This window comes from Microcaecilia unicolor, chromosome 10 (genome assembly GCF_901765095.1).
Source record: "Microcaecilia unicolor chromosome 10, aMicUni1.1, whole genome shotgun sequence".
NCBI classification, from domain to species: Eukaryota; Metazoa; Chordata; class Amphibia; order Gymnophiona; family Siphonopidae; genus Microcaecilia; species Microcaecilia unicolor.
This window is the reverse complement of record NC_044040.1, coordinates 33,305,103-33,333,007: the sequence shown is the minus strand read 5'-3', so window position 1 is coordinate 33,333,007 and position 27,905 is coordinate 33,305,103. Positions and strand designations below refer to the sequence as shown.

At 42.1% G+C, this 27,905-nt stretch overlaps 1 protein-coding gene across 1 annotated transcript in view; it reads left to right on the top strand.

The window, feature by feature from the left end:
• PTPRZ1 (protein tyrosine phosphatase receptor type Z1) overlaps nucleotides 1-27,905 on the top strand; it is a 237,093-nt gene that overhangs the window by 109,797 nt on the left and 99,391 nt on the right. The window contains 6 exon segments of the mRNA XM_030217112.1: nucleotides 10,610-10,789; nucleotides 15,234-15,385; nucleotides 19,227-19,322; nucleotides 23,096-23,162; nucleotides 26,600-26,757; nucleotides 27,457-27,607. Coding sequence (XP_030072972.1) covers nucleotides 10,610-10,789; nucleotides 15,234-15,385; nucleotides 19,227-19,322; nucleotides 23,096-23,162; nucleotides 26,600-26,757; nucleotides 27,457-27,607 — 804 coding nt within the window.

Sequence of the window (27,905 nt, the reverse complement as noted above, 5' to 3'; positions counted from 1 at the left end):
ACCCCAAAGAGTAACATTGTAACATAGTAAATGGCGGCAGATAAAGATGTGTACGGCCCATCCAGTCTGCCCAACAAGATAAACTCATTTTACATGGTATGTGATACTTTATATGTATACCCGAGTTTGATTTGTCCCTGCCTTTCTTAGGGCACAGACCGTAGAAGTCTGCCCAGCACTGTTCTTATACTAAACGTTCTGAAGCCAACAACGAAGCCCCTTAAAATGTACACTCCAGCCCACCCGTATCTATCCAGTTCTGATCAGGGCGTAGACCGTAGAAGTCTGTCTAGCACCGGTTTTGCTTCCCAATTACCAGCGTCGCCACCCAATCTCCACTAAGCAAGTTAAGCAAGGAAATGACCTAAGTTACAGTATTTGTAGCAAGCTACTCCAGGTGCAGGATGAGATTATAGTCAGTCACCATATTCATTAAAGGCTTGGGAGAAGAGCCAGGCTTTCACCTGCTTACTGCAGGTGGTGGCGATGGGGACTTGTGCTAGTATTCTATAACAGAATCTAGATGCCCAGTTGCTGTGTAGAATTCATGCTCAACACACTTCATTTTGGCACATACATTTTGGTGCACTTTGTACAATGGGGGCTCCCATAGAGCACACACAAACACTTATACCTTTGCAGTAGGTGTAAACTTGTGTGTCAGGATTTGTGCATTATTAGGGGACAGTGAAGAGCCAATTTTAAAAAAGGCACACTTTTTTTTTTTGGTAATTTCACGCCACCTTAGTCCCTATAATCCTACCAGAACCCTTAGATGAGATCAATATAACCAGCTAGTGATTCTTAGTTATTGCGAGATCATTCATGAACACATGAGACGCGCAATCTTCGTAGCTGAAGGTCCTCAACTTTGGAACTCTCTCCCAGCCTCCCTTCACCTGCAGACTTCTTCAGACACATTCAAGTTGGATCTCAAAACCTTCCTATTTTAGGACGCTTTCACCTAGTAACTTGCTTTCAGCCCTGTTTCTGCACACTCCTTGGGTCGTGTCCTGTATACATATGATGCACCCCCTGTGTTCTTTTCCCATCCACTCTCCTGTTTGATATTGTAGCTCTATCCCTTCTACTGTTTAATATCTCATCCTCATAATGTTTTACTTTCTCTTTTTTTTACCTCTTTTACTTTCTCTGTCTAGATTGTAAACCGCTCCGTAGGTTCTCCGTAGGGCAGGATAGCAAATTCTAAATAATCTTGGAAGAGGCTTTTCTAAATGTATTCAATCTTGGGAAAACTAGGTCATTTTTGAATTACGAGACTGGAAGTATGAAGATATGAGGGAGGCAATGCTTCCCTAAGGTTAAATTTGTGCATGCTATGACAGTAATGAACCTCACACCTAAACCAGGGTATGTGGCATATCAGCCTCGCTAATTTACTGCTAATTCTGGCCATACTGGGAAGAGGGAGGGTCTGCTGCCATCAGTGGAGCAGGGCAATTGTTGTAGGATCAGAGAGGGGTAGGGGAGTCAGCGGACATATATTCTGGGCTGGCCCTGCTATTGAGCAATTGTGATTTTTGCACATGGCCTCACTTTTCAAATCCTACTGATTTATGCAAATGAAGCCCTGCACCCCCCCCCCCCCCCCCACACACACACACACACTGGCTGCCCCTGCTGCTATCAGGGGAACAGGGAGTGTGTGACTGCTAGGATTACAAAGGGCTTGAGAGAGAATGCTGGGGATGATGAGGAAGACAAGGAGAAAGTGTTTATTCATTTTCAATTTATAATAAAAGACGTATAAAACACAGAATTTGCCTAAAAATGCACCTACTATTTAATTTTCTGACGAGAAACCACCAAATATACACAGATTTTTAGTACCCTCCCAAAGTAACTATTAACTTGAAAACGAAACACCTACATTTCTAATTTATAAACCCTGTCTTCATCACATGCAATCTTGAAAACCTGCCAGGCTGGGTGTGTCCTGAGGATGGGTTGAAGTCTTGCTCCAGATAGTAAATGCTGAAGAAGGGAGGGCCCCAGTCATCTTCCTTGGGGTGGCAGGCAGAGATTGAGTTAAAGGAATGCCCTAGGACCAGGGTTCTTGCAAGAACATTCCACATAAACAGCACTAGGGCTGCCATCTGGATTGTTCCAGTCCAGGGTTTGCCCCATTGCATGAAGGGACTTGTAGTTCCTAATTACATTCCTTAAGACAAGCAAAACTACAAATCCCTGCATGTAAATGGGTTAAACCCAGGACTGTTTCAACTCTATTGGATGGATATAGACCCAGCTGACAACAGAGCTGCCAAGTTACCCAGTTCCAGGTTGGAGACTTTGAGACAGTCCTCGATTTCTGACCACCCCTATACTGATGCATTATGTGATCTGAAGCACTGATTTCAATGGGCAGGGTTAGGCGCTTCAAATCCCACACTGCTTGGGGATGTAAGCAGGGGTGTGCTGGTAAATTTTTAACATGCTCTTTCTCCGGACGTAGCCAGCTCTGCAGTTGGAAGGGCCAGGGGTGGCCAGGGGGAGGGGGAGCAACACTTGCCTCTCTCTCCTCCCTCCCTTCATGCGGGCACGCTAGGCATACCTTTGCTGGCAGCCACCACTCCCAATGTCTTGCTCTGAGCAGCATGCTGTAACTTCTCACACATGCTCGAGAAGTCCCAGCCTGCTGCCCAGAGCTGGAAACAAGGAGCGGGGAGCAGCAGTAGTCTATTTACTTGGCTGGCAGGGCTCAGCATCCCCACCAGCAAAGTAAAAGAGAATTCAACAGGGGGCCCAAGCCCACATTTTGGGAGCCAGTTGTTAAAGTAGCCATGGAGGGCCCTGCTTTAACAACCGGCTCCCAAAATTCTTAAAAACGTAACAACCGGCTCTTGCGAGCCTGTGAGAGCCTGCTCCACTGGATGTAAGTTCAAACCCAGGACTAGCTGGAACTGGGTCATTTGGAATCTCTGTGACAACCCTAAACAATGCTTAGAATTATGAGCTGAAAACTAGCTCCTGTGCACTCAGGGCCACACAGCTTTCCCTGTGATGCAACTTCCTGTTTCTGCATAGGCGGGAACATGCCTGAGGGAAGTATGTGGGGCTGGCTGGCTGGAGCAGTGTGTATCAGTCGCTGTTGTTTTTAAAGGTAGTTTTTTTCATAATTGTTAATGGAATAAAATACTCTTTCTGTTTCCCATGGGGAGTGGCGGCAGGGCCCTCAAGATTGTTTGCCCCGGGCCTGGCATTGTCTCTCGATAGCCCAGAGAGCACTATTCCAGATAAACTGTCTGCTGCTGCCCCTCCAACTTCAGAGGGACAGAGATCCCTGTGGACCTCACTACTGTACCCTGAGAGAGTGGATGACTAGCCACAGTAAAATCCCCTTCATTAATCTTCTGCAAAGGCAAAGCTGAACTGAAGCTCTGATTGTTATTTTGTCTGCTGAAGTCAAGCTGTTTTATTGTCTGCCGTAAAAGACGGTATAAAACCAACCTGCTGTTTGAACCACTTACTAGCCTTCTCCACTTCAACTTTTTTTTTTGTCTATGGCTGGTTTTATTGCTGGTTCCCACTTACCCCTTGCACTAATCCTCTGGATTCATGGCCCTCCAGCCCCTGCGCACATAATATCCCTCACCAGTGATAGCCATTGTTGAACTTAAAGAGCAAGCGCAGGGCGATTTAACCCTGAAAGCGGAGTAGAAACTGGCGGAGACAGTGAACCCGATGTCAAAAAATCAGAGTAAAAATACATGCTAAATTTTAGTGTGGACTTAGTTTTCTCATACTTAAAAAAAACTGGTTTACACCAGTGTTTCTCAGGTCCGGTCCTGGAGTATTTATTTATTTATTTATTTATTTATTTGTTGCATTTGTATCCCACCTTTTCCCACTTATTAGTAGGCTCAAAGTGGCTTACATAATTCTGGAGAGGTGGTTACAGACTCCGGTGTGAACAAATAAGGTATAGGAGTACTATTATCATCATTAGGGCCGCTGAGAGGGGGTGACAGGGGGGACAAAAGTCCCCGGGCCTCCGGGGGGGGGGCCCCCGGCGCCGCCGCTGCAGTGTGGCCCGCCCGCCTCGCTCCGGAACTAACCTTAAGCCTCCTTCTTTCACTTCGCGCAAGCAGCAACAGGGCAGGCCACTCCTTCCTTCCGTGTCCCGCCCTCGCCTGACGTAACGTCCGCGAGGGCGGGGCACAGAAGGAAGGAGGAGAGGTCTGCCCTGCTGCTGCTTGCGCGAAGTGAAAGAAGGAGGCTTAAGGTTAATTCCGGGCCTGGTAGCGGGTGGAGGGGGGGCCCGGCGACTTCAGGTGGGCGGCGACCTCGGGTGGCGGGGGGCTCGGGGGTTGTCTTGTCCCGGGCCCGGCTCTCGGCGGCCCTGATCATCATCATCATTTATTCCTATTATATACCGTTTCTTATTGCAATTACAAAACAGAACGGTTTACATTAAAAAATACATGTCATAACCAAACAAATAGGAACTTCAGTCAATAATAGGAAAGCACAGCAAACCAAAAAAATAATAAGAACATAACTAATAAAACACAATTATCTAAATTAAATACAAATTAAATACAGTTTAAGCTAGATTTTAACACCTACCCTACTCTTATAGATTCTGTTCGATATGATTGGTAAAAAGAAAAGTCTTCAGCAGTTTTCGAAAATGAGTGTAGGGTTTCTCCAGTCTAATCTCTTTTACAGTGACAAGTACAGTAAAGAAGTATCGGTAAATAGGTTGGGGTGATTCAGACAAAATGTTAGGTGTGATCACGCGTCGGGGTTGAGAACTGTCCGTTTCCTGATTAAAATGCCATATTTCATTATTTGGTATTTATGTCAGATACTGGTTTATTTGTTAAAAAATGATGGTGAAATTAAAACCTTTACTACCATTTTAAAAACATCAGAAATAGAGGGTTACTGCACCTGATGGAAAGGCTCCAGCTAGGGGGCGCGATGGGCTGTCAAATTCCTGGAAGCTCAGTGGGGCCCTTCTGGGGTCCTTTCAGGGGAGAATCCTGAATCGCTGGTAGTTTAGTAGATGCTGAAGCCACCCTTACTTCCTCCCCACCCCAGCACAACTCACTCTCATGTCTAAGGATAGGAGCAAACTTTCTTCACCTGACTCCTAGGCCCAGAAGCCTCAACCATACGTAAAAAAATCTAAAATGTAAAAGTGCTTACCGAATTTGAAAAAATGAAGAATGCACCAAAAAAACAAGTCGCACATGTTCGGTGCGATATTGTAAAATACAATGCATTACAGATTCGTAATCCCCGTCGGTAATTGGCCCCTAAAGCATGCGCAGAGCAGCCAAGCGTTATGCTGGCTGCTCTGTGCATGCCACAAACGTCAAAACAAACAAACAAACAAACAAAACAAACACTTAGGTTACTTACGTCAGACGGGGGCGGGCCCAGCTCAGGGAAGAAGGAGAGACGTCCTGAAGCCTCGCAGGGATCAGATGATCTTCTTGCCCGTGCAGCGCCTTCACACAGAGGTGAGAGGCGCTGCGCGAGCCCGGTAAGGCAGAGGGGGGGTCCGTTGGAGGGGGGGAGTGGCGGCGATGACCTCAGGTGGGCGGGGCATGGGGCGGAGGATGGCGGGAGTCGGAGCTGTGGGAGAAGGAGAGAGAGAGAGAGAGGAAGGGAGGGGGGCCGGGGCTGCTAAACTTTTGATTTTTGTTTTGATTTTTCATTTAATACAGGGGGAAGCGGGGAGCAGCGGGGACCTCGGGGGAGGGGACAAGGCCGTCCATACAGGACGCTCCTGACGAGCGCCTTTGCCCCTCCCGATCCTTTTTGGATTTTGTTTTCATTTTCTATTTTATGCAGAGGGAAGCGGGGAGCCACGTGTTTGTGTTTTTTTTTTATCTCACTTTTGTTTTTAAACATGCCAGCTTGGATTTTTATGCTGCAGGGGGAAGCGGGGAGATAACAGCTCAGGCCTTAACAACAACTCTGACCTCACGTTAAATTTATCACGGTAAATGATTCGGTGCAATCGGCGGTATGGTTAGTGCATCCCGAATTGTCCACATTTCAATGGTAGTTACTCGTTTGCATTCCATTTTCGTTAGCTGCTAGCGTCGTCAGAAAATGGCCTTTAATGCATGCTACGGTTGAAAATTTCTTCGTTAAAGGGTCGTTAAGGTTTAGTGCATCTGGGCCCTAGTGGCATATCAGAACATACTGCTGTGAGGTTAGTCAGCCAAACTTTTGTTTTTCCCACCAGTCCCGCCCCTTACACAGGAGCAATAGAGTGACAGACCAAGGGAAGAGCTGATGCAGGAAGATAAGAGGGTAGTGGTGGCCGCCCTGCCCCGAGCCCGGCTCTGCCTCTCGACAGCCCTGTTAAGTGGATGTCCTGCATGAAGGAGGGGAGATTTTTTGGCTGTGGGGGAATGCATATCATTCCATATTTTAACACAGCAGTTCTCACCCCAGTCCACAGGGCACAGCAAGCCAGATCAGATTTCAGGATATCCACAATGAATATACATGAGATAGATCTGCATATAAAGGAGGCAAGGCATGGATATCCTGAAAACCTGACTGGCTGGATGTGCACTGAGGACTGGCTTGAGAACCAGTGTTTTAACAGTTTGGGTATCTGGGAAGGTGATTGTGGAGCTGTCCTGCAGAGAGGGAAGATGATGTTCTGTCAGATTCAGTGGGTATGATGGGAATGACAGGACCATCAGACTAAGGTTGATATTTTGGGAACTGAGGCAGGTGGGAGGGAGGAACAGTGGCTAGATGGTGGATTCTTTAGCTCATTAGTTGCTGGAGTGGAAGGGAGGGCTGCCCAGTGGATCAATCCACCTAAGGTCTTGAAATAAGTTTACTATAACTTCTGGGCTTGATCTTCAGTAAGCCACTCAGTAGCCAGATAGCCACCTAAGATCTAGCAGGCTAATTTTAATCCACAATTTAATGTGCTTAGAAATTATTCTAAGATCACTAGATACATTTTATTTTTATTTATTTGGATTTTGCTTACACCTTTGGGGGTATGTTTACTAAGATGCGTTAGCGTTTTTAATGCACTTTAAGGCACGTTAAACGCTAACACGCCTATACATTTCTATGGGCGCATTAGTGTTTAACGCGTGTACACCATTTAAGTGCGTTAAAAAATGCTGACGCACCAACTCTGGATATTTCTCTGTCCCAGGAGGGCTCACAATCTCAGTTTGTACCTGAGGCAATGGAGGGTTAAGTGACTTGCCCAAGATCACAAGGAGTAGTAGTGGGATTTGAACCTGCCACCTCTGGATTGCAAAACCGGTGCTCTAACCACTAGGCTACTCCTCCACTAGCAATATTCTGTGTAGAAGCCTGCCCTTGCAGATCAGCAATGCGGCCGCGCAGGCTTCTGTTTCTGTGAGTCTGACGTCCTGCACGTACGTGCAGGACGTCAGACTCACAGAAACAGAAGCCTGCGCGGCCGCGTTGCTGATCTGCAAGGGCAGGCTTCTACATGGAATGTTGCTAGTGGAATAGCAACATTCATTCCATGTAGAATCTCAACTAGTAGCAACATTCCAGAATCTCCAATAGTAGCAACAGCAACATTCCATGTAGAATCTCAAATAGTACCAACATTCCATGTAGAATCTCAAATATTTATTTAGATTTTGCTCACACCTTTTTTCAGTAGTAGCTCAAGGTGAGTTACATTCAGGTACACTGGATATTTCTCTGTCCCAGGAGGGCTCACGATCTAAGTTTGTACCTGAGGCAATGGAGGGTTAAGTGACTTGCCCAAGATCACAAGGAGCAGCAGGTGCTCTAACCACTAGGCCACTCCTCCACTCCTTGTAGCTCAAGGTAAGTTACATTCAGGTATAGTAGCCCACCTCTTTACCACTGCTTTTGACTCTTAACCACTTCTCACCTGCCCTGTCCTTAACCTCACCTATTATTCCCTCACCCTTAATTGTTCTGTCTGCTTACCTGTCTTATCTAGATTGTAAGCTCTTTGAGCAGGGACTGTCTTTTTGTGTTTGGTGTACAGCGCTGCGTATGCCTTGTAGCACTATAGAAATGATAAATAGTAGTAGTAATAGTAGGTATTTTCCTGTTGTCCCTGAAGAGCTCACAATCTCAGTTTGTACCCGAGGCAATGGAGGGTTATGTGACTTGCAGGAGATCACAAGCAACGCTAGGGAGATTTGATCCTGGCTTCCCTGGTTCTAACCACTAGGCACCCTGCTCCAGGTTGAAAACTTTAGTATCAATAACAAAATGTTTATATTCTATAAAGGTAACTCTGAACATGATGTTGCAAAGAGAGGAGGAGGAGGAGAAAGGTACATCATCACTTCCCCTACGTTTTTCTCTGTTCTTTTCTTTACTTTGTCTTCTCATTATGCCCCACCCAATCCCTCTTGTCCCCTTCTCTGTTCTTCCTCTCCTACGCCTCCCCCCCCCCCCCCCCCCCCCCCCGCAGGAACTTGGATTGGATAAAGTCTTACACAACTCCCCGTTAGCAGATTAAAGGAATGAGTTTAAATAAATTCTGTGTGAATAATAAAACTCCAGTGGCTGTACCGTGGTGAAAATCCATATCCAGCTGGCTTCAGACAACTAAATTAGAAGCGCGAGTGCAGTGACAATTAGAAAATCACTCACTTCTGGCAGGAAATTGATACAGTAATTGCACAATGTAGTCAGCTATCGAGTATCCAAATGAAATTGTACACTGCTAAATTCAGCATATTAAGAGGAATCACCTTGTAAATGACTTGAGAAAATTTCGTAGTAGCTAGAATTATTTCTCAGACCTGACAGAGTTTATATTGGCCACAGAATTATGGATTTTCAAAAGAGGCCAAGATTTCCAGGCCAGGGCTGCCAAGAGGGAGGGAACAGGGGGCACAAAATTCCCCCGGGCCTCCAAGGGGGGGCCCGACGCTGGGGTCAGGCCGCCGGCGCTGCAGTTCTCGGTCTCGCCTGCCTGGCTCCGGGCCCCCTGCATTCGAAGTGGCAGTCACAGATCGCCTCCCTTCGGGCCTTCCCTCCCTTTGTCCCGCCCTCACGGAAACCGGAAGTTACATCAGACAAGGGCGGGACACAGGGAGGGAAGGCCAGAAGAGAGGCGATGTGCGACTGCTGCCTTGAATGCAGGGGGCCCGGAGCCATGGAGGCAGGCAGGTGAGACCGCAGACTGGAGCAACGGGGGGCAGCAGCGGCGGGGTCAGAGGCGGGGCGGCCTTCCCCCGGACCCAGCCGAGTCTCTCGGCGGCCCTGTTCCAGGCAGGTTGACCACCATGATGCACCACAGTAGGGAAAGACCGCAAGCTTTCCAAGAAGTTCCAGTGCTTTCTGCATGAAACAGCCCCAGCTTTATGGGGTCAGTTCTATAAAGGGCACTAAATGTTAGCCCCCCATAATCTAGGCACTAAGGGGCCCTTTCACAGAACGGCGGTAAGCCCAACGCAGGCTTACCGCACGTTGATTTGGAATTACCGCCAGCCCAATGCGGGCGCCGGCGACAGTTCCAGCCTCAGTGTGCGTCATTTACTCTGCTAGGGAAAAGAGCTGTTTTCTAGTGCAGCACTCACCTGGCGGTAATTTGGCAGCACTGCACGCTACCTGATTACCACCGGGTTAGCGCAGGAGCCCTTAACGCCACCTCAATGGGTGGCGTTAAGTACTCCCCCCCCCCCCCGCCACATGGTAAGTGAAATCTTATGACATGGTCATGCCATTTTTTAGCCTTTTTACCTGTTGCGGTAAAATGGGCCGCAGTGCGTGACAAAAACGGCCCCCGCCGCTCCTGGACGGCCCTTTTTACTGCAGCCTGGTAAAAGGACCCCTAAGCTGGTAATCTATAACTGCAAATTTGTGCGCCTACCCCCAGATTCTCTAAACGGCAATTAAAGCTGCGCACGCAAATCAGCGTGTGTAGTCAATTTGTGCAAGCAACTTAATTCAGCGCCGATAACTGGCCACTAACAAGCAATGTGAATTATTATAGAATACACCCGCTCTGCGCCTAATATAGTCATCGGGATTTATGCCAAGTAAAACATGGCCTAAATGGATGTGACCAAATTTGGCCACATGACGAGGCGCTCGGCGTATTCTATATACTGTGCAGAAATTTAAGCCTATTCTATAAAATTTAGGCGTATTTTAGAGAATATACCTAGGCGTATTATTTTACCAAGTGGATTTTTCAGGCACCATATATAGAATCTAGCCCTAAGGGTATAGAATTAGGCTCATGTATATACAAAGTGCATGTGCATCCCAACTCCGCCCATAGGAACCACTATGCATGGTACGCAGGAAGTTTGCAAGGTCTAGTTGGCTTATGTACTTGTGGTTAGTATGTGCTTAATCGGCATTTTCAACGACATATAGAAAATGCATTCTAAAATTATCCCCTTAAAGGGAAGGAGTTTTCAAAACTGTCATTCTGCCTGGGCAAATGGGGTTCTATGCAGTGCATTGAAGATTACCCTTTTCATCTCCAGCTTAACCATTATTTTCATAGTTATATACAACAGAGAACTTGTCGGAGTGCATCCCTCGTATCTGATAACGCCCTACAGCAGCATGTGCATAACCTTTGTTTGCATTTTGTATTTTGTTCTTACTTTTATAGGAACTCTGAACCAAAGGAACTGGGGAAAGAAGTTCCCGGCGTGCAATGGTGCCAGACAGTCCCCCATCAACATTGATGAGGGTCTCGCCCAGGTGAATGTGAATCTGAAGAAACTTAACTTTCAGGGCTGGCAGAAGGAATCCACAGGCAAAACTTTCATTAACAATACTGGCAAAACAGGTACTGTGAGGGCAGACCTGGGTAAATGTTCTTATGTTTGAATGTCTGCTCCGAACATAGGGGAGGTCCAAGAAAACAGCAGGATAACCGATCTGCAAACTCCAAGATGGAAAACAGACAAAGCAGATACGTATATGAAAAAAATAGTATTTAATGGAAATTGAAATTAGAAAGCCCGACACAGGCCGTGTTTCGCCCAACTGGGCTGCATCAGGGGCTAAAATATGACAATTAAGAACAATAAAAACAATTAAAAGCAGAATTATTCATAATTTAAAATATATAAACATAAAATATAGCCTGTATCGGACTTTCTAATTTCAGTTTCCATTAAATACTATTTTTTTCATATACGTATCTGCTTTGTCTGTTTTCCACCGAACATAGGGGATACCTAGGAATTGTAACTGAACCAGAAAGGACACATGGAAAAACAGAAATTTGTTGTCCTCTTATTCTGACTGCACAGATGCTTTATTTTAAAAACTCCCAACACAAATTATTGTATAGTCAAAGCAATGGACCAAATTCTGGGCATCTTTTACTGCATCTTTTACTAAGGCACGCTCACGTTTTTAGCGCACGCTAAATGTTAGAGACGCACATAGGATTTCATTGCATCTCTAACATTTAGCGCGCCCACAATTTCAGCAAACGCCAAAAACATAAGTGCGCCTTAGTAAAAGACCCTCTATATAAATAGTGGCAAAAAAATAATGCGCTAAGCACTATTCTAAAAATGGCGCTGAAAGTTAGGTATATAACAAAAGAGAGGGAACGAAGTACAAACTAAAGTCCAAACAAAAAAAACAGCACCACGGGCCTTTAAAAATGGAACACAGTTCTTTAATGAATGAGCCTTGACAAAAAGACCCGACACGGGCCGTGTTTCGGTGACTAGCACCTGTGTCAGGGGTCTACATAGAATACAAAACACAGAAATAATATATTTTTAAAAAATTTTTAACATATAATGAATAAAACCAAAGATTGATATTTAGACTCATCAAGCATACATATATAAGCCTATATAAACACCTAAAGCATTTAATATTTTAACATTGCATTTAATATTTTAACATTCTCATATATTATTATATAGTAATTTGAAAATAAATGGATAATTAATCAAAACAAAAATGATAACTCACCACAGTGATGACGTGGAAAACATGGGGAATAACTCGAATATATTCCTCTACAATATATTATTCCTTACTTTTGGACAAAAAATGTTTTTCATATATTAATATTATATGTTTAAAACGCTTATTTTAATTATTTATAATATATTTTATAAAAAGGTCATATTATATAATACTGGCTATAACTAAATTTCATATTTATAAAAGCTTAAACTAACAGGTCAAAAATATTTTTTTTAAAACATTTTAAAATGTACAATAAATTTCAAACATTACACTGATAATATTATAAACCTTCAAAAACATTCAAATCAGCACAGAAATAAATAAATATATAAATCTTCAAATATAAAACAGCCAAAACTATATCTAGTGGCATTACTTGATCTTAATTAAAAAAAAAAAAAAAACATTTTGTCACTATTCAAAACGCCATTTGCATAATTGATTGCAATTGGCAGATAACAAGATGGATAACAAATTCAAAAGTATTTTATTCATTGACTAAAGTAGCTCCCCCCGAAATGGCCGTGCGGCAAGTTCTTCACTTGCTGCATGGCCGTTTCCTCAAAAAAAGAAAGACCTACCCTTTACTCCCTTCTTGATAAAAGGGGTCCTTAGCCCTTTAACTCTGACCACAGAAACAGCCGTGATAAATTCTCATGCAGAACTCACTGTATCTGTATATCTTTAGCCTTGTATCTTCAGCAGTCCAACTTAACTGTATGTATATTTGTAAAATCACTTTTACGGCTGACTTATCTATATTACTTTAGACAGTCAGCTCCCAAATGAATAGTGACCTAATTGAATTTCTTTATGCTGTAGAGTTGTCTAGCAGTGTGTACCGAAAGATAGATTATCTGGATTGATGATGTCCATGTTGGAAACTGTGATTAGGATAGCGTTCAAAACATTCAAAGATCTTTCACTGTGCAACAAACTGAATTTCACAATTGCCTATACGTTTCAACCTCTTTTTTAAGCAAAGATGCTAAGTGCTAGTATTTTTTTATAATCTTAGCATGCAAATTGCATTTATATTTAAGGACACTATGGAGCTTAGTTTCAAAGCATATGGATATCTCAAAATGCTCAAAAGTGCATCTATGTGCTTGAAACATCCAAATCCCGATATTGCAAAGGCAGAAAAGGGACAACCAACTCTGTAGTACATCCAAATAGCAAGAGGGTGTGTTATGGGCGTGCTTTGGGTGGGGCTAGGGAGGGCCCAAAATCTGGATGTGCAACAGCGATTACCAAATGGGAAGAAATGTCAAAGAAGGGTGTCCTAAGTTAGACCTGTTTCAGTCGCTCTGATTCAGTAGCTGACCCTGGGAGGGATTAAAGCATGACACCTCCTTAATCCCCCAGAAGTTGCTGTCCCCCTCCCTCCCCCCTAAAAGTGAAACCAGGCTCTATGACAGTTTCAGGTATTATGGGCATTCTTAGCAAAGCTGGAAGCAAGTATGAGGAGCAGCCTAGTAGTTAGTACAGCGGACTTTAAACCAAGGAATCCAGGTTCAAATCCTACTTTAATTCTTTTTTTTTTAATTGTGAGCCCTTCAGAAACAGAAAAATACCTACCGTACCTAAATATAGAAGCCATTTGCAAGCCTGAAGGCTGTTGAAGTGGTATACATTCAGGTGCAGTAGGTATTTTTCTGTTCTTGCAGGGCTCACAATTGCAAAATAAGGGGTCCTTTTGCAAAGTCACGCTAATGGAAAAACATTACTTGTCTCGATGGTTTTCGAGCAGGATTTAAATTCAATACTAAAACAGTTCTTCAAAAACACTATGAAAATTTTTATGGGAGATAGAATTTGGATTTATCCTGACGTGGTGAAGACCACACAAGATAGACGAAAAGCTTTTCTAACATTCCGAGAAGAGACTCGCTCCTTAGGAGCTAGTTTTACTCTTTCTTATCCCTGTAAATGCTTAATTAAGTATTTAGATAAAAAATATATCTTTTTTGAACCTCAGCAACTGAAAGAATTTCTGGATATTAAGAAGGTTACCAGATAGTTTCTGAAAAGTAAGAAATCTGGGTTAAGATTTAATTAAGTGGATGTCAGTCCAGGTCCATCTTTGTTTCATTTTGTTTTTCTTTTTTTAAGATAAATACCACCATTTGTTTCTTAACGCCCCCTGCCTTTTGATATTTAGGTGGTCTAAGAAAGAGTTATTTTTTTTTCCTTTTTTAGTATGTTCTTAACATTAGGAACGTCTAAATATTTAGTTTTCATGAATGTTAATATGCTCTGATTTTCTGTAACAAGAGATAATGCTTGTAATACATTTGAAACTTTAAATAAAAAAAATAAAAAAAATAAAAAGTCATGCTAATGGTTTTGGGGCGCGCTAGTCATGAGCATGAGCTAAACGCTAGCGACACCCGTAGAAATATACGATCGACTCTAACGTTTAGCAAGTGCTTATTTGTAGCGCACGCTAAAAATGCTAGCGCACCTTTGTAGAAGGATTCCTAGAAGAGTTAAAAGTAGGATTTGAACCTGGGTTCTTTGGTGTAAAGTCCACTGTACTAACCACTAGGTTGCCCCTCTACTCTGCAGGGATGTCTTCCAAGAATGCTGCCAGACAGACGTCCTTGTCCCTGCTTTTTTGCCATTTATATGTTGGATGTTCCAGTTTGCAAAATAGCTGTTCATGCTGGACATCGTCAGCACACGGAAGTCCGTCTCACATATTTCGAACAGGAAATCCTGACATATTTTCTGTTGGAAATTACATGTGAGATGCATGTCCCGTTTTGGACGTTACAAGCTGGACGTCTCTATTGTGACGTTGACATCCTTTTGAAAATGGCTCTCTACAGTTATAGAATGAGGGGGACAATGCGTGCCTCTGATAGAGAATTTAAAATGGGGGTTTTTTTTTGTGTATTGTGTTTGGTTTTTCTCCCAAGCTAGCGGACTAACATAAGATGATTATAAACAGTTGTCACTATAAATAATTATTTTTCCTTTTATTATAAGATTTGTGAATATAATTCTCTTATCTGTACAAGATTTGTTCTTGGTATTGTTAATAAGAAATATAAATAAAGATTAAAAAAAAAGAAAGAAAAATGAATGTGTGAAATTAACTTCCTAAAAAATAAACACATGAAAATTGAGAAAAATTTGGAAAATCTGAAAACTCATTCCTATTGTATTATACTCATTGTCCATTGTCATTTAGTTTTGACTTGCTCTTTCTGTTTGCTTTTCAAAATTGTTCTGGGCATGCGATTTGATGATGAAGATTATTATTTTGCTTTGCTTTTTCTTTTCAGTGGAAATTAGTCTAATGGACGACTACTACGTAAGCGGAGGTGCCTTAGACTCGGTATACAAAGCAAGCAAGATAACGTTTCACTGGGGGAAATGCAATGCTTCATCTGATGGATCAGAACATAGCTTAGAAGGCCAAAAGTTCCCTTTGGAGGTATTGAAATTAACCATATCTTATTGAATATATCAGTCTTTGGAATTTATAAACTAATGTTTATATTTTTTATGTTACTTTTTAACATGCTTCACATACTTTTCTGTTTTGAATTCATAAAATTCTTCTAGGAGTAACAGCCAGAGATGCCAAAGGTGTTTCCTGTTCTGGGGTGATTTTATAAGCTTATTTTGCATGTGGATATAAGCACTTATAATATAGTCTTGGGGTCTAGCCATATAAAATAATGCACTGGGGACTTGTTGTCAGTGCAAAACAGGTCATTCTAAGTGTCTTATTCATTTACAAGCATATGACAAAAGTCACATATTAATCACTGATAACTTTTTAACAGGCTGCCTCTATGTGAAGGCCAAGTAGATGCAGAAATTCCATCTAGATTGAAGCCGCACACATTTTGCAGCTGACACAAATGTATAGGTGTATAGCTCCACCCTTGTCAAGACCAAGCTCCACCCCAGAGCACATCTGTGCATGGGCCATATACAAATTTCAAAATTAGGCTGAAGTCATACTTATTTACTCAGGCGTTCCCTACTTGACTTGAGATACAATGGCCAGGAATCTACCTGCAACTTGACAGACTGTTATTTTTAACTGTACGATTTCTTTTAATCCTGTGTTTGAGTCTGTCCCTTTTGATCTGTGGGACTATCCTTTTCTGATCATTTTTGGCATCCCCTTTTTTCATATTTTGATATTCTGATTGTACATCGCTTTGCTATACGATTGTATCAAGACAGGTATTGTAAATACTGAATAAACCGTAAACTGTAAGTAACTGCAGATACCTTTTCACTTCTACCATCTGTGGCAATTTATAACAGCCCTTTTAAATACCTAAAGAGGCCTCTACATGTGAAAAATCATTTAAATAAATAACCAAATGAGATTTATAGACGAGAATTAATATGGTTCAGTCAACTGGGTCAGTTCGGGGCTTCCAGAGACAAGAGTCCTGCTGTAATTTGGGGATGTGCACGTGCTACCCATGCACTAAAAAAATACAAAATTTTTGCGGTGGGGGCATGTCGGACTGGAGAGTGAGTGTGTTCTATGCTAATCGGTTAACATAGAACACACTCACTCTCCATTGCCACAAGCTAAGTGATTAACAATTTGCTTAGCGTGTGAGTCCTTACCGCCTACACAGTGGTAGGGGCTCATGCATTAATGGCAAAATTAGCATGTGATGCCAATTCCCAGAAGCTAAGTGTTTTGGCGCAAGATAAGAAAAGTCCCGACCTTCAGACAGCAGTGCGAAACGATAGCCAATGTCAGTTTGAGGACTACTGATTTCTGCTGGAGAAGGCTAGATAAGTGCATTTCACTTTGTCAAAAAATATGATAAGAAATAAAGGGGTGGGTACATTTGCACTTATATAAATTGTGGTGTGGTTGTTTGCCAATGATGAAGAGCTGTTAGTGCCGAAGACATTCTACCTGGAAGCTCTTTGGGGCTTTTTCCACCCACTTTTCGCTTTGTTTAGATCTATAGATTTACTTCACAGACTTGAATATTTATTGAGGATTGTATTGAATATATGTAGTTGGTTTTGAATATATGTAGTTGGTTGGATCAGTTCTTCCTCTACCCGTCTTTTCGTAATATATAGTAATTGATGTTAAAATTAGCATGTGGCCATTTATACAAAGAATAGGAAATTCCGCCATTTTACCACATTGGTAATAATTGACCTTAGCACATGGGAAAGACCCGCTTAAGAACATGCTAAGGCCATTTTTTACCATTGTTTGGTAAGAAGGCCCCAAACTAGATTAACCCCCCCCCCCCCCAAAAAAAAAAAAACTACACATTCAAACCTCATATGAAAGATGATCAGTGTGGTTCAAAGTACTAGGTCAAAGTACTTAAGTAAAAAATGAAAATACAGTGAAAAACACATACAAAATATTTACTTAAAGTAAAAGTAAAAAGAAAAAAATGTTGCCCAATAGTAAAAGTACTCTGGCTCTTGTTTTCCTTGACTTCTGTGTGACACCAATTGTATTCTTACCCTGGTATGGCGATACCATAACAGGTCTTTGTAAGCCACATTGAGCCTGCAAATAGGTGGGAAAATGTGGGATACAAGTGCAATAAATAAATAAATACAGCTACTGTTAATGTTTTTATCCCAGTAACATGAACACTCTACAATTCATTCCACTTGTTTGCTTTTAGTAAAACTAAATTCTGAAAATGACTCACTCAAGCGGACGTGTTTGTGGAACATTATTAAACCAGCACAGCTAAAAGATGTCTAACAGAAAATGGACAGTCACTCCAGTGTAAGGTTTTCCATGGGATATCCAGCAGTCTGTTGTGGTAGAGACATGACTCACCACCAAGAACTGCAACCAGCTTCAGCTTCATCTCTGCTTCAGCTTGACACAACTGATCGCTTTTCTGTTTGTCTGGAGACAACTAGTTCAGCAAACACAGTTGACTCCATTGTTCTCATAGGCTGTTCCCTGAACAGCAAAATTTATTTATTTGTTACATTTGTATCCCACATTTTCCCCACCTGTTTGCAGGCTCAATGTGGCTTACATAGTACCGTAAAGGCGTTCACCAATTCCGGTATGAACAAATACAGTAATGTGGTAAATAAGGTTCGTGTGTACAGAGACATTAGGGAATCGTAGAGAGGAAGAGTTATTATATGTCCATTACGAGCTTTGGTTTCGTTGTGTTGCAGAGTACAGGCATTTAAATTGGGTCGGTAGGGTATGCCTTTTTGAACAGGTTAGTTTTTAATTTAAAATGAGATGATCCACTGTTCGTGTGACAAGGTTGGCAGTAGCAAAACCCTGTTCCAGTTTTTGGTGCTTCATTCGGATTACCAAGGAGTCGTCATGTACATCTTGCTTCCACTTTTCATTTTGCCTTTTAACCGCAAGCATCAGGTGTAACTGAGTAAAAGTAGTAAAAAGTGGTAAAATTATTACTTTGGTAAAGAGAAAAATAACAAATGTACTTCTTCACATGTAAAAGCGGCAAAATCTTTACTTAAGTACAGTAATTAGTTATTTTTACATAGGGGCTCTTTTACTAAGGTGCACCAAGTCCTAATGTAGGCTAAGGACACCAAAAAAACACTTACCAGAGGATGCACTGAAGCATTTTATGGTAATTTACCTATTTGCAAGCGGTAAGTTTTTCACTTTTTTTTTGGAGAGGGTGTGTCATGGGCGGAGACTGGGCATGTCTACAGCAACCATCTAGCACATCGACATTACCACACACTAAATGGTTAATGCAGGAGCATTTACCGTCTCCTAAATAGGAAGCGGTAAGTGCTTCTGAATTAAGGGCCTTGTTTACTAAGGCACGCTAACATTTCTAGCACTCGCTAAATGCTAGATACAGCCATATGTTCCTAAAAATGCTAGCGCACCTTAGTAAACAGGGCCTTATTTTTTTGCCAGTCCTGTGCATTAATGGAAAAATGAGTGCAAGACCGACATAAATAAAAAATTTTAAAAGCCCGTTTTTGGATGTGGTCAAAATGGGCTTAGCAGATGGGAAAGTCCTGAGAAATGACGCGCTAAGCCCATTCTTAGCGCATCTTAGTAAAAGGGCCCTTTAGTTAATATACAGTAGTGAAGATGACAGTTACTGCTGACCTGTTTTCAAAGGATTCACAATAAATATTTTCCTGACAGTTTCCTTCAGATTATTCACGCATGTTGGTTTGCAGGTGCTGAGGTTTTAAGATTCTGGAATGCAGTTATATGACCTGCTATTCTGTAAACTTTTCTTCCATTCGTGCATGAATTTTGTCTGAAAATCAACATCTGCTCATTCTGTTTCCAGATGCAGATCTTTTGCTATGAGGAAGATCAGTTTAAAAGTTTTGACGATGCAGTGAAAGGACATGGGAAGTTAAAAGCCTTATCCATTTTATTTGAGGTATCTATTTTGTCTGTTTACTTAGTCCAGTGAAAAAAGTAACTTCCATAAAATGAAATCCCAGTTGTACTAAAAACATAAATGCTTTCTTCTTCTTTTTTTTCTTCTATTTGCCATTTACAGAGAATGCTCCATTTTTAAATGACCAGCAATGTTTAATCTGGTTTCCTTTTGAAGCCTTTCAAGTTAACTTTTTTGTTTGTTTGTTTGTTTTAGTAATTTTTATTGAATTTTTAAAACTTTACACTTACAATTCTCAAATAAACACTAACATTCAGGAACGTTATGCCCATCAACCGTTATTATTTCCCTCCCCTCCCTTTTCCCCTCCCCTCCCGCATTCTACCCCATTCTCCCTCGTTATCCATACCCCTACATCTTTCCCATTGTCAGTCACAGCCTGTAAGACCAGAGGAAAGAACAAGTGGGGTTGAACTATAAAAGCTATAGTTTAGAAACAGGGTATAAGAAAATACAAGAAAAGCTATGAGAGAGTAATATATTAGTGACTTACCCCATGGGGCACACATCCAGATAATGGATAATGTTAGAAGGTCATGTTATTTAGGCATCTACTAGGATTAGCTACCGAATCTCTTCATAAATGTGGATAAGATATCCCAATAGAAAAGAAAGGCAGCAAATCGTGTATCCGAATAGTTCAGCGGGGAAGCACCAGATTAATATCAAGAATTTCCGGCCTCGTGTAGGGAACAGTTCTACAAAGGTGCATCAAATCTGGGTGCCAAAATGCAGGGCACTGAGCATGAATTCTGTAATGGCATCTGGCGCCCAGATGTCATTGCACAATAGAGCGTGTCAACATTTGCATGCCCACATAGTAACATAGTAGATGACGGCAGAAAAAGACCTGCACGGTCCATCCAGTCTGCCCAACAAGATAAACTCATATGTGCTACTTTTTGTGTATACCCTACTTTGATTTGTATCTGTCATTTTCAGGGCACAGACCGTATAAGTCTGCCCAGCACTATCCCCGCCTCCCAACCACCAGCCCCGCTTCCCAACCACCGGCTCTGGCACAGACCGTATAAGTCTGCCCAGCACTATCCTCGCCTCCCAACCACCAGCCCCGCCTTCCACCACCGGCTCTGCCACCCAATCTCAGCTAAGCTTCTGAGGATCCATGTAGGCTTTATCACTTACAAAGCAGGGGCGTAGCCAGACAGCAGATTTTGGGTGGGCCTAGGCAAGAAGTGAGTGAGTACCAAGTGTTCTCCACCGCACCAAAAAAATATCTCAGCTGGTGGAAAAATGCTTCTCTCCACCTTGGCAGTCTGCAGTAGACATGCGCTGAAAACTGAGCATGCGTAGGTGCCAGTATCGTGGAGAGCAGCATTTTCGTTACCATCAGGGGGAAGTCTTCAGCTGGCAGAGATTGGGATCCCGACCAGCTACCGCTAAACGTATACTACTGTTGGGTGGGCCTGAGCCCTATGTGGGTGGGCCTCGGCCCACCTGTGGCTACGCCACTGTTACAAAGCAAAAAGAGCACCAAAGGTCTTCAAAACTGGAACTTGTCCTTTAATCAGTAGTATAGACTGATGCTGTACATCACTGACCCGACACGGGCCGTGTTTCAGCACTCAGTGCCTGCATCAGAGCTCATACAGCAGTATTTAAAAAAAAGAGAACGAGCCCATCTCCAGGCTCCCAATAATGATTGACCAATGCTGTAGCATTTCGTCGTATATAAACCATACAGAGTGAAACACTAGAGCATTGACTTCTTAGAACATCAGTACCTGGGAACCTGTTGACGAACTAGTTCTTCTCTTTTTCGAAAATATTGTTGTACGACTCCTGATGCAGGCACTGAGTGCCGAAACACAGCCCGTGTTGGGCCAACGATGTGCATCATCGGTTTATACTACTGATTAAAGGACAAGTTCCAGTTTTGAAGGCCTTTTGTGCTCTTTTTGCTTTGTAACACTTGTCTTGTACTTTGAATCCCTCTCTGTTTTGCTGGGCTCTATCACGTCATGTAAAAGGCAGGCGTAAATGTAAATGCGTAATTGGTTACACTTTAGCGCATAACTTACAGTATTCTAAAAGTTACATGCGTAAATGTAGGACCTGCCCATGCTCCACCCATGGGTTACCCTCCCCCCTTGCAGTTATACTCTATCACCCAGATTTCATATGTAGTGCTTTGAGCTGCACAAATTTGGATGTGCCAATCAGCACCAATAATTGGGCAATAATAAGCAATTATCAGCATTAATTGGCAATAATTACAATTTACACGTACATCTTGTTAGGCGTATTCTATAAAGAGGTGTATGCAAATTCAAGTGCGTGAATCTGAAAAGGGGGCATGAGAGGGGCATGGGCAGGCCAGGGGCGTTCGTAAAATTTATAGAATTAGTGGGATCTGCACCTAATTTACGCATGGGGATTTACACCAGCTTTTCATTGGTGTAAATGGTTGCACCTAAATGTAGTCGCGGCTCTCCGATGCTAAGCGCTCTTCTATAAACTGTGCCGAACTGTAAGCATGGTTTATAGAATAGCTCTAAGCGCAATTTTTTGGGCACTGATTTTTTTAGGCGCCTTTTATAGAATCTAGTCCTCTATGCGGGTTGGTTGCTAAGTGTGCAGGAATACTGCTTAGCGCCCAACTGGCCCTTACAGTACATGCATAAGTGTGACAGTCACACACATAAGTTCCGCTTTCTAGAATCTTAGAAAACAAATTATGCTTATATTTAGGTGCCAAGAATATAGAATTAGGGTAGAGACTTTAATCAACTTTAATTAGAAATTTTCAATTATTATTAATTTAATCATTTTAAAAAAATGTCTTCAGAATCTAACTTAATGAAGGCCACATTTTGCCAATTGGCTGCTTCAGGGGTTTTATTAACTTACAAACTTTAATTACTCATCAGTAAGACATATCAAAAGCCTCCCTTTCCAGATATGTTGTTCCAACACTTCCCCGAGTCTTGCTGGGTATCTTGTTGATGTCTAGTAGGGGGGACAGGAGTGATGCCTGGTCACTCTTTCCCCTTCTGGCTTCAGCTTTTAAATGGCAGATCTTCCACTTAGTGATAGTCTTACGGTAAGCCCTTATTTAGTACCTTGACCCCAAGACAACCACTAGGGTTCAGATCTGCCATTTTGAACCTGGCACCAGAAGGAGCAGGAGTGAGTGAGGATCACTCCTGCCCCACACTAGACACCAGGGAGACCTCCAGTAAGACCTGGGAGAGGATGGGGGGTGGAGGTTTTCCTCTGGTGGCTGCCTTTGTCAGGAGAGTTTCAAGGGTAAGATGTATGGATGGTCCTGCAGTCAGGAAGGTGCTGAGTAGAGGAGGAGATGGATGATAATTCTGTCAGGCTGTGGGGAGGGGGAGATTGATGGTCATGTTACTGGGATGTGTGAGAGAGAGATGTATGGTCAGGTTGCCAGGTGGGTATGGGGCTGGGGCAGGGTTCCGAGTTTGTCATGAAGCATAAGGGAATGGGGGAAGGATCGATGCTTTAGTGATGATCAGTTTTAACAGACCTGGGATGAGCAGGATGATCTTTATTCTTCATGTGCAGGTTTTTTAAATTGCTGCTCCCGCTGGACGTGCTGATCAATAATGCGCATTCTTACACGTCATTATAGTATTTTCCAAAAGACTGCATTTGACAGAATCTTTTGCAAAATAGCAGGCAAAATGTGTATGTCTCTGTCCCATCTATGAAATATGAACCTTCATGTCTATTAAAATATAAATGTATTTTCTCTCTTTCTTTAACAGATTGATGTGGAAGATAATTTGAATTATATTGCAATTATGAACTCAATAAATAAAGTTACCCGTTTCGGTGAGTCCAAGGTCGCAGATATTGTTTCTCCTAAATGGTGCCATTACCAGCTTGATGAATTTGTGTATAAATAAATGCTTCCTTGGCAATGTATAAAATGTGCAAGAGAACAGGGACATCAAACATAGGTCTGTTACCCAGAAAATGCCTTACCTTCTATTTTCTGTCACCAGAGATTTCCAGTTTATGCATTGCAGTTTCTCAGACTAGAAGGTGGGCATTTCATCAAGCTTTACAAGACCAAGAAGCCTCTCGGGGAAACAGGGTGCCTGTAAACATATTAACGTAGAGAGTGTGGTAGAATGTTGGGGAACACGATATTAGGAGACGTGGTCTGCTGTCTTTTTAAACAGGGTACCATTGGATTCAGAGAGTGTATGCTTCTTCAGCACAGACTTCTGCTTGTGACGTTTTTTATGGGGAAAGATCCTGGGGAGATATTCAAAAGTTTGTGGGTAGTTTTATCCATGAGCGTAGCACCAGTTCTCAAAAAGGAAATACGAGCATGCCTTCCCGTTGAAAATTGCGTAGTGGAAACCCACAGAGGTTTGTACCTGTCTTTTCGTAAAGTTTTGAAAACCTGGTTATTCCAAGAGAATGATTCTTTCATATCTTGATTTGTTATTGATATCATTTTGATATTGACTGGTTGCTGAATTTTATAATGTATTTTTATGCTATTGTTGTAAGTTGTAACTTGTTTAATTTAAGATAGTTATGGTTTTCTGATTTGATTTTTATTACTTTGTGATTGGTTTTTTTATTCCATTGTATGTTTATCTTAGTAATAATTGTTGATTTATAATTTTTATTGTAACCTGCTTTAATATTCAGTAATTAGTGGTAAATCTAGCAAATAAATCAAACCAAAACAAATATTCAGTACAATCAACCTTCCTACCCTAGCTAAGATAACATTTAACCATTTCTCCAACCTCATGTGCAACTTTCTTTAAGTCAAATCACCTTACTTTCTAACTCTTCCTACTTTCTTACCCTTCTATGTGTTACATCTTTGCTTTACCCTTCACTATCACCTATAATGTTCTATTATGTATTGTGTTGACATTGTAAATAGTATACCATGCCATACTTTGTATTGTTTTTGAATATTTTTACTGCTGTAATTGTCTATTGCTCGTGTTTGATCTATTCTTACTGTACACCACCTGGAGTGAATTCCTTCAAAAGGCCGGTAAATAAATCCTAATAAATAAAAATCAAGATACTCTTTGTCTGGAAAACTATATGGGGTATGTTTACTAAGGTGTGTTAGCGTTTTTAATGCGCCTGTAAATTTAAGGTGCGTTAAATGCTAATGAGCCAATACATTTCTATGGGCGCATTAGCGTTTAACGTGCGTACACCATTTATGCATGTTAAAAACGCAAACGCGCCCATAGCGCTGCTTAGTAAACCTAGCCCTTTATGTGTTGTCCCCTCCTCTGGCCTAACCCCGCCTGTGAACCCACCCACTTTTCTCAGGGATAAAAGAACTGCGATGGAAACCAATGGAAGTGATGTTAGAAGAATAATTACTTATAAATTTAAAGGAAGTGTGTTCTGGGCATAGTGTGGGTGGTCCTTGAAAATATATGTGTAGTCTATATTTTACAACAGAAATATACATACACCTGGGAAAATTTCCAGGTCAGTATATACACCTGCTTTGAGTCATGTGTAACTGTCAGCTAACTTCTCGCTTGCACTTGGGCTTTGAAGGAGAGGATTGTGTTTACCTCCCTAGGGTTAAAAACCACCTCAAAATTGCAAAAGGTTTGAGTTTCTGAACTCGGCTCCTTAATTCGCTCCACTTGAATATGCAGTTTTGCCAAATCCACTGCTGATATATGGCACTACGTATACATACTACTGCTACTTAACATTTCTAGAGCGCTACTAGGGTTACGCAGCGCTGTACAGTTTAACAAAGAAGGACAGTCCCTGCTCGAAGGAGCTTACAATCTAAAGGACGAAATGTCAAGTTGGGGCAGTCAAGATTTCCTGAATAGAGGTATGTTGGTTAGGTGCCGAAGGCGACATTGAAGAGGTGGGCTTTGAGCAAGGATTTGAAGATGGGCAGGGAGGGGGCCTGGCGTATGGGCTCAGGGAATTTATTCCAAGCATGGGGTGAGGCGAGGCAGAAAGGGCGGAGCCTGGAGTTGGCGGTGGTGGAGAAGGGTGGAGGAGGGATTTGTCTTGAGAGCGGAGGTTACGGGTAGGAACGTAAGGGGAGATGAGGGTAGAGAGGTAAGGAGGGTCTGCAGATCAAGTGCATTTGTAGGTTAGTAGGAGAAGCTTGAACTGTATATGGTACCTGATCGGAGGCCAGTGAAGTGACTTGAGGAGAGGGGTGATATGAGTATATCGGTCCAGGCGGAAGATTAGACGATAATACATAGAAAGCCCCAAGTGATTCCACTCTTGTTTTCCTTTCTAAAATGGCTTCTAATGCGTACCGTGCCTTTTGCCAGAGGCCTACAAGTATTTTATAAAAAGCTCTGTATTTGGCAAGCCTTTTCTTTTACATACATGGACATAAATGTCTGTTTTCTGATCGGTTTGTCCTGTACAAATTCAGATTGTATGCTGATAACAGTTACATAGTTATGCCAGTCACAAGGGGCAGCAGAGTTTTGCGCCCCTGAATGTCTAAATTTGCCTTTCTGCTCCTCACGCTAAAAAGCCTCTCGATCTCTTTCCCACTAACTACAGAGTCCTTCTCCTCTTCCCCTAGCTTCCTTTTCCCACAGACTGAGCCTCTCACTCTCTTCCCCAATCCTCACAGTGTCCCTCTTTTCTTCCTCTCCCCACCTCCTATTTCTCACAGACTGAGCCTCTCATTCTTTTCCCCAGTCCTCCCAGCATCCCTCTTTCCTCTCCCCCTCCCCCGCTTTCTCTTTCCTTCATACTCTCTTCCCCACTCCTTACAGTGTCCCTCTTTCTTCCCTCCAGAGACAGGGAAATACCTAGTGTATCTGAACGTAACTCACCTTGATCTACCAGTAAATAGAGGGAGCTCGATCTAAATAAATAAATGGAGTTTAACTGGTCTGCTGACAAGAAATTCGGAGCCTAGAATCTGTGCAAGTAAATCCTGAAGTTACCCAGATGAATCTTTACCACATCAGCCCACAGAAGTAAACGTCTTCAGAAAATGTCCTTTAAAAAAAAATGGTGGAAATTCTTTATTAGAATCCAAAATGAACATTACAATAAAAGCACAAAATCAGTACGAAAAAACAAACAAACATTGGGGAGTACCATAAACAGTCCAACTCGCAAAATACAACATGCCTCCAACAGAAACTTGAAGCAGCAAAATAGACAAATGCACTTCCAGTGTGTGGTTCTCCATTAATCTGTTTTGTGTGTCTTGCCTGGGTTTTAATTATTCAGTTCCCTTTCAGTAACCTATTAATAACACTGCTTTTCAGGAAAACAAGCTTTGGTGGAGCCATTCGTGTTGCTGAATCTTCTACCAAGCTACACAGACAAATACTTTACTTATAATGGTTCTCTGTCCACCCCGCCTTGTACAGAAACAGTGGAATGGATTGTTTTTCAGGACACCGTTACAATTTCAGAAAGCCAGGTAAAACGTTTAACTCATATCTCAGGCACACATCATGAACAGAGAGAATTTCCAAGCATGGGAAATGCACACAGTGAAGGTAATTTTCAAACGTTGCCTAAAAATAAGTGCAGTGCAAGTCAGCATGTATTTTTACAGTAGGCGTGCACAAGGGCGGAGCTTGGGCAGAACATGGGGAGGGTCATAGTACTGCACGTAATTTATAAAATGTACATGTATGCTTGTAAAACTAAATACTTACACCCGTTCTCAAGCAGTCATAACATCCGTGTCTTGAAAATAGGTGCTATTGCTGCTGGATTGGCATTAATTAGAATTAATGCACAGAACTGTGTAAGCGTATTCTATAACATGATGCGCGTAAATTCTAAGTTGCATAGTTGAAAAGGGGGCATGGCCATGGATTTGGAATGGGCGGATCGTGGGCATTTCTAAAATCTATGCACGTTGATATAAAATACACCCAGTCCGCACTTAATTTAGGCTTCAGCATTTATACTTGGCGTAAGTCACGCGGACGGGTGCTCAGCATGTTCTATAAACTGTGCAGAAATTTAAGCTTATGCTATAAAGTATGTCTAAATTTAGGCATACTTTATAGAATACGCCTAGGCATATTTCGTTTCGGTGCAAGATATGTAGAATCTAGTCCATTATGGAGACTTTACTGTAAAATAAATTTGAGTGTTTGCATTTCAGCTGGAATTATTTTGCGAGGTGCTTACAATGCAGACCTCTCGCTATGTCCTGGTGATGGACTACCTGCAGAACAGCTTCAGGGAGCAGCAGGACAAGTTCTTTGGACAAGTGTTCTCCTCTTACACCGGGAAGGAAGAAATTCATGAACCAGGTGCTTATTAAACGCCAGCTTCTCGTAGACCGCAAAAAGCAGTTCATGTAGACACAGGACTGCCATTTAAACGTTGAGGCTTAAATAGAACAAAAAAAGAAAATAAGATGATACATTTTTTATTAGACTAACTTCTTACATTTTTTTTGATTTTCAAGGCAATACCTTCTTAAGATCAGGAATGAGTACATGATGACAAATATCAGAATTTATATGTGAACCATAAAAGAATTCCAATGACAATCTCACAGGGAAAGGTAGAAGTTGGGGTGTGGTGTGAGAAACCGGGAGAGATGGA